General features: G+C 37.0%; 1 protein-coding gene across 2 annotated transcripts; it reads left to right on the top strand.

Moving 5' to 3' along the window:
• The first annotated feature begins 1,208 nt into the window (after positions 1-1,208).
• On the top strand, positions 1,209-7,224 carry LOC109160628 (copper methylamine oxidase-like). Of its 2 annotated transcripts, XM_019308910.1 has the most exons (9): positions 1,209-1,480; positions 1,569-1,681; positions 2,045-2,375; positions 2,732-2,947; positions 3,445-3,681; positions 3,779-3,964; positions 4,062-4,202; positions 5,377-5,727; positions 7,005-7,224. In XM_019308910.1, exons 1-9 carry the CDS (start codon positions 1,322-1,324, stop codon positions 7,122-7,124), a joined length of 1,854 nt encoding a protein of 617 aa, XP_019164455.1. In that variant the 5' UTR covers positions 1,209-1,321; the 3' UTR covers positions 7,125-7,224. The 2 variants fall into 2 exon arrangements, with proteins under 2 accessions (XP_019164455.1, XP_019164456.1); XM_019308911.1 differs by lacking the exon at positions 2,732-2,947.
• The last annotated feature ends 255 nt before the right edge of the window (positions 7,225-7,479 follow it).

The raw sequence follows: 7,479 nt of genomic DNA, 5'->3' as shown, positions 1-7,479 counted from the left end.
AAGTATTTCTATTTCATTATCAAAATGTGTAGCAAGAATAAATAATTGGGGTATGTTTGGCATGACCCATATCCTCATCATGAACAATGATCCTCTTCTAGACCCGATTCTATCAATTCACATCACTCTGCCCTAGTAGGCTAGGACTAAGTCTATATCTACAATAAAAACCCTAGCTAATTTTATGCATCCTCCCTTTATGCAATTGAACTCATAATAACACGAAGCATCTATAACACAACAAAAAGCTCAATACAAATCCCATAGAAAATCAAACTATTCATTATTTTACTCGCAAAGTAAAAGCACAATGAAATTCCATATTTGAAACCACAAATGAAATTGAAAGAATTGAAATTTAGGTAATGAAAAATTAGCTTTGGTCAATGTAAATTGAAGATACAAGCTAATTGAATTGAAGTAGTAATTGAATTGCAATCTTGACTTGAAATATAATCTGACCCTATTCTAAGTGGAGAGAAGCTAGAGAGAAGGTATAGAAAGTGAAATATATCCAAATTCCACTTAAAAATAACTTCCAATTTACTTTTATAGTAGCTGGAGTTGCGTATTTTTGCAAAATGCAAGGCCCGATCATGACGAACATCACATCATGGAGCCGGTCATGACGACTATACTATGCACAACAGTTCTTGTTTCTAAGCTATTTTGCACCATATAGACGTTCGAATTAGACTTTGTGATATTCATAAAAGTTGTATATCTTTGAGTTATCTTTCCAATGCCTCTGAAGTCACTTGATTTGGACATTCCAAGGTCGAGATATAATTAAATTACCAAAATGTTGCCTAACAGAGCAGAGTTTGTCACGCTGGCTGTCACGATCGTGACCGTTAGTGTGATGCTTGGTCCTTACTCTAAAATGCATTCTTATTTATTTCTTTTGCTCCTTTGGGTCCTTGGATTATGTCATGGTACTTTCAACTTTATGTATTTCACTTCATTAACCACGACTCTTGAATACGACTTTGTGCTAATATGACTTCAAAATACAAGTAATTATTGAACTTGAATTTACGTGATTTTACAATTAGTGCCTCTCAATCATCTAAATGACACACATGAATCAAATAATGTAGCACAAAGTCATACGAATTTGATGTTAAATATGCAGATATAAATATAGTAAGAATCAATACTGATCAATATCATAGTTATTTGTTTCACCAGTAACGTATCCTTACCATTTTAGGGAAGGGATGACATTCGATTTATAGAGGTGGTTTTATTAGAACCAAACAAAAGTGTTGTTGCACTAGCAGATGCATACTTCTTCTCACCTCACCAAGGACCAGAAATCATGAATAAGCTTCCTCCACGGCGAGCTAAGCTCACCCTTTACAATAAGAGAAGGAATGAGACAAGTATATGGATTGTTGAGCTAGCTAAAGTGCAGGATGGACATGACAAGGGAAAAGTGATTTCATCCGAAGTCATTCCAGATGTTCAACCACCCATTGTACGTTTTCTGTCCTTGTATGATTGGAGTACAGATTATTGTATATGATCATGTTTAGATTTCAATCAATGTTTGTTCTTTATTGTAGGATTCTCAAGAGGATGTTGATTGTGAAGCTTTGATGAAAAGTTATCCTCCTTTTATAGAGGCAATGATGAGAAGGGGCATTGATGATATGGATCTTGTGATGGTTGATCCTTGGTTAGTGAAAATTCTATTTAATTGGAGCAATCACAGCGAAATTGTTTAGGCTATTAATTTGGTAATCATAAAGTTACAAGTGAAGAGAACTTAAGCTAGTTTAGTCTGTATGGGCAGCTCAACTGGTCATAGAGGTAAAGTTTGGGAGGAATGACCAAGAATCGATTCTCACCAACGCACACCTTCGGCAGTGCTGGTTTCCTCCTAGGATATAGTCATCCGAGGCTATGAACATTATTATTTATAAACACACTTTATATAAGTATTAGATGGATGCAGACGATGCGTTCTTATTGGAACCCTACTATATATTGTTCTTGTTTTTTTGCGTCAAACTATCAAAAAATTTCTTTTTTCCATCAGGTGTGCTGGTTATTTTAGTGAGGCAGATTCTCCTCGTCGGAGGCTTGCTAAACCACTGGTGTTTTGCAAAACAAAGAGCAACTGCCCAATGGAAAATGGATATGCTAGGCCAGTAGAAGGAATATATGTGCTTGTGGATTTGCAGAAAATGGAGATTATTGAGTTTGAAGACCGCAAACTTGTTCCCTTACCGCCAGTTGATCCATTTAGGAATTACACCGCCGGTGAAACACGAGGAGGGATTGATCGCAGTGACGTTAAACCCCTGCATATTATTCAACCGGAGGGTCCTAGCTTTATCATTAATGGCAACTATGTAGAATGGCAAAAGGTATGATATATAATAATTCTCGTCTTTAGTCATTTTGCACATTATTTGTTCACAAAGGCAAAACTTTCTCGCCCACACACCCGATCTGATAGGATATGGAGAAGTAAATTATGGTGACTTAGCTGACCTGATAGGTTATGAAGGAGTAAATTATGGTGGCTTAGCTTAGTGTCTCATTAGGTGAAAAGACCAAGTGCACGTACACAAGAAACTTATCATATTGAGTGTAACTCGCATACTTATTACGATTGTTAGGATTCAATACTGTGTTCCTACTTCAAATCTAATGATCTACCCAAATTGTTGATACACATTTTACACATTATTGTTGATACAAAATGTTGATGGTTTTACAGTGGAACTTTAGGATTGGTTTTACGCCAAAAGAAGGTTTAGTCATACATTGTGTTTCATATGTTGATGGTAGCCGAGGCCGAAGACTCATAGCCCACAGGTTAAGCTTTGTGGAACTGGTTGTTCCTTATGGAGATCCAAATGATCCCCATTATAGGAAGAATGCATTTGATGCGGGAGAAGATGGGCTTGGGAAATATGCCAATTCACTCAAAAGGGTTAGTAAATTAATCAATTGTTATATCATGAACTAGGGTCCAACTTGTATTTTGGATCCCGATACAAAACGACATTCAGATTATTAATATTATTTTCTGAAGGGAACATTCAGATTATTATGTGCATGTAGTTAACATATACCTTCAGTTAATAAATGATGTGTCTATTACAATTAACACATTATATATATGCAGTTAACATACTATGTACATGTATGTAACATATTATGTGCATATAGTTAATAAATTATATACTAGCAGTTTAAATATAATGTACATTTAATTTATTTATAGGTACATAATTTGTTAACTGCAAGCGCATAGTATGTTAACTGTAGGTGCATATCTTGATGTCATTTTAGAACAGGTTCTACAATGCAAACTGAACCCTGATCCATGGTATAATTTGCCTAAACTCACGCTATTTTAATTCCCAGTTCGATCAATATAATAAGAGCAATAGCTAATCAAGAAATTAAAGAAAATTTCCATTTCAGGGATGTGATTGTTTGGGATATATTAAGTACTTCGATGCACATTTTACAAATTTCACTGGTGGGGTTGAAACAATTGAGAATTGTGTGTGCTTGCACGAAGAGGATGATGGAATACTTTGGAAACATCAAGACTGGCGAACAGGCTTATCTGAAGTTCGTCGCTCAAGGCGACTCACAGCTTCTTTTATATGCACTATAGCTAACTATGAATATGCATTCTACTGGCATTTCTACCAGGCATGTTTAGTTCTTTAAAAAAAAATGTACTTGCTCTCCTATATATAACCATTTCATCTTACAATCTAAGTATTTATATATGTGCCTTTACTAACAGGATGGGAAAATTGAGGCAGAAGTTAAACTTACGGGAATTCTAAGTATGGGAGCTCTGCAGCCTGGGGAATCAAGAAAATATGGCACCGAGATTGCTCCGGGGTTATATGCTCCGGTTCATCAACACTTCTTTGTGGCACGCATGAACATGGCTGTGGATTCTAAGCCCGGTGAAGCACACAATCAGGCTTTTGTTTCTAGCAAGCTAGCTTAGAGCTCATTATCATGTGGATCAGGTTTATTGTTTGACAATTTTTTTTACTTGGTTATGCATTTACCTATAGGTGGTTGAAGTGAATGTGAGGGTTGAAGAACCTGGGAATGAAAATGTTCACAACAATGCATTCTATCCTCAGGAAACTTTGCTTAGATCTGAATTGCAGGCAATGCGTGACTGTGATCCCTTTTCAGCTCGCCATTGGATTGTAAGAACCATTGTTAAGATCAAATACGCTAGTTAATTAGGGTATACAAATTGTTAGACATAGGCTGGTGAAAGGCAAAATCCAGCATCAGGTGGCTAGGGGGATTGTTAGGGAGAAGCTTGAAGGGCAAGTCCAGCACCCTGCTTCTAAAAAATGTGGCAGTATAAAGAAATGAATTTGGATCTTTCTTATGAGTTATAACTTTTGGCCTAGTATAGTAAGCGCTTAATTAGCTGGTAGGTGCAAGGGAAATTGTTGGACAGAGGTCGGTGAATTAGCAAGCCTAACAGGAACTGCTAGGGGGAATTGTTGGGCGAATGCCATTGGGCCAAGTCCAACTTTGGCTCTAAGGAAATAAATTTGCACTTCCGCTACGTGCCTACGTGATATACCTTTTGATGTAGTGGTAATGTCATATGTGATCCTTTGAGTATAGTGGTTTTGCCACGTTTAGTTCAAAACTTTCAAATTGACCACCCGTAGTCCTTTAACTTTAAAATTGTTACCATCTGTGATCCAAGTAAACCACCCATGGTTCTTCAACTTTCGAAATTTAACTAGTCGCGGTCCTCCTAAAAGGATCATGGTGGTTAAAACTTGATGGTTTAGGATCATGAGTGGTTAACTTGGACCACACGGATGGTTAAATTTGAAAGTCGAAGGACCACATGTGGTCAATTTGAAAGTTTAGGACTAAACGTGGCAAAATCACTATACTCGGAGGAATTCAAATTATATTAACTCTATATGGAAAATTATACCATAGATTAGGTCTACCTTGCATTGTAGACCATGATCCAAAAATAACCTTTAGATTTTGTACCTACAGTTGTCACAGGATAACTACACACACAAAAACGATTAACTGCAGATACGTAATATGTTAACTGCAGACACATGACGTGTTAACCAACATCTTATGTGCCTATAGTTAACCTATATTATACATTCAGTTAACAATTTATGTGTCTGTAGTTATCATATTATGTGTCTGTAATTACCACGTTTGTGTCTTCAATTTTTTTATAGATACAAAAATTGTTAACTGCAAGCTAAGTACAAAATGTGTTAATTGCAGACATATAATTTTTGGATCAAAGTTTACAATAATGCAATATGAACCTGGTTCATCGTATAACAATTTGAATCTTATGTACCATGTGATATTATGTAGGTGAGGAACACAAGGACACTGAATAGAACTGGACAACCAACCGGATACAAGCTGGTTCCAGGTCCAAATTGTTTGCCAATGGCTGGTCCAAAGGCTAAGTTTCTAAGAAGAGCTGCATTCTTGAAACACAATTTGTGGGTAACTCAATATACTCCGGGAGAAGATTTTCCAGGAGGGGAGTTTCTGAATCAAAATCCGCGTGTGGGCGAGGGATTACCTTCGTGGGTAAAACAGGATCGCAGTCTAGAAGAAACTGACATTGTTCTGTGGTATGTTTTTGGAATCACGCATGTTCCTCGCTTGGAAGACTATCCTGTCATGCCAGTTGAACATATTGGGTTTATGCTCCAGGTACTTTTCGTACCTATTGAATCCTTAATCCATATGTCCTTGATTCTGGTTCTATTGGCGGGAGTCGATGAAGTGTTCAGTCCAGCACCAGGTGATTAGTGAATTGTTGGGCAGAGATTTAAAGGGCCAAGTCTAATACCAAGTGACTAGGAGATTGTTAGGCGGGGCTTGAAAGGCCAAGTTCAGCACCGGGTGATTTGGAGATTGTTGGACGGAGGTTTGATGGTCAAGTCTAACACCAAGTGACTAGGGGATTTTTGGGCAGAGGCTTGAAGGGCCAAGTCCGGCACCAGATAGCTAAGGGATTGTTGGACAGAGACCGAAGGGCCAAGTCCAGCACCAATGCCTCGGGAAAGGCAAATTATTGTGTGGACCATGGTCCACACAATGTTATGTGGACATACCAAAAAGTACATTTTTAATATACTAAATGTATATTATTTTTATGAGTTAATACCATCTGAGATCCTCCGAGTATAGTGATTTTGCCACGTTGAGTCCTAAACTTTCAAATTGACCATCTGTGGTCCTTCGACTTTCAAATTTAATCATCCGTGTGGTCCAAGTTAACCACCCATGATCCTAAACTATCAAGTTTTAACCACCATGATCCTTTTAGGAGGACCGCGACTAGTTAAATTTCGAAAGTTGAAGAACCATGGGTGGTTTACTTGGATCACAGATGGTAACAATTTTAAAGTTAAAGGACTACGGATGGTCAATTTGAATGTTTTGGTCCTTCATGGTCAAAGTTAACCACCCATGGTCCTTCAAGTTTCGAAATTTAACCAGTCGTGGTCTTCTTGAAAGGACCATGGTTGGTTAAAATTTAATAGTTGAAGGACCATGAGTGGTTAACTTGGACCATGGATGATTAAATTTAAAAGTCGAAGGACCACAGATGGTCAATTTGAAAGTTTAGGACTCAACGTGGTAAAACCACTATACTCGGAGGACCTCAGATGATATTAACTCTTATTTTTATACTGTATGTACATTTTACAATATAATATACCCTCAGTACAAAAATAATGTACATCCCCTGAATACAATGTACATTATTTTTGTATTAGAGGTACATTATTTTTGTACTGAATATACATTATTTTACGGTATACAAAATATGGTCCATACAACTTGTGTGGACCATGATCCACACAATAATGATTACTCTGAAAAATGTGACCGTATAATAATAAAATAAAGTTACGCCTTCGATACGAAGAGCTTGATCCTAACAGGTTCCAACAATAATCTACACTTACTGATTCTTGCAGCCTCATGGATTCTTTAAGTGCTCGCCGGCTGTGGATGTGCCTCCGCCGCAAGGATGCCACTTAGAAACTAGGGAGACTTATCATGTAGACACGGCTTCGTCTCCTCCGGCCATCTCCTAATTTGATCGCTAAACTATGAATAATGTCACGTTTTGCTTTGGTTCTTAAATCAATCTAAAGTTTCTTAGACCTAAAGATAATACAATACCTACTTGTCTTTGATTTTCTTCCAACAACATTATAATATAGAGAAAATTGTAATTTATTCCCCTGTATAATATGTCAATTATCAATGTTACTCCTGAATTATTAGTTGTGTAAATGTTGCCCCTCAATTTTCAAAGCAGTACATATATTGCCCCTCCCGTACCATACATATGAGCTTTTATTAAGCCATACGTCTAGATTACTCAATGTTGATACAGCCACATATAATTGAGTTTAATATGTGTAATTACTAAAAGAAATAATCCTT

This window comes from Ipomoea nil, unplaced genomic scaffold (genome assembly GCF_001879475.1).
Source record: "Ipomoea nil cultivar Tokyo-kokei standard unplaced genomic scaffold, Asagao_1.1 scaffold2868, whole genome shotgun sequence".
Lineage (NCBI taxonomy): Eukaryota > Viridiplantae > Streptophyta > Magnoliopsida > Solanales > Convolvulaceae > Ipomoea > Ipomoea nil.
Note: the sequence above shows the minus strand (reverse complement) of the source record. Positions and strands in the feature narration are given on the sequence as shown.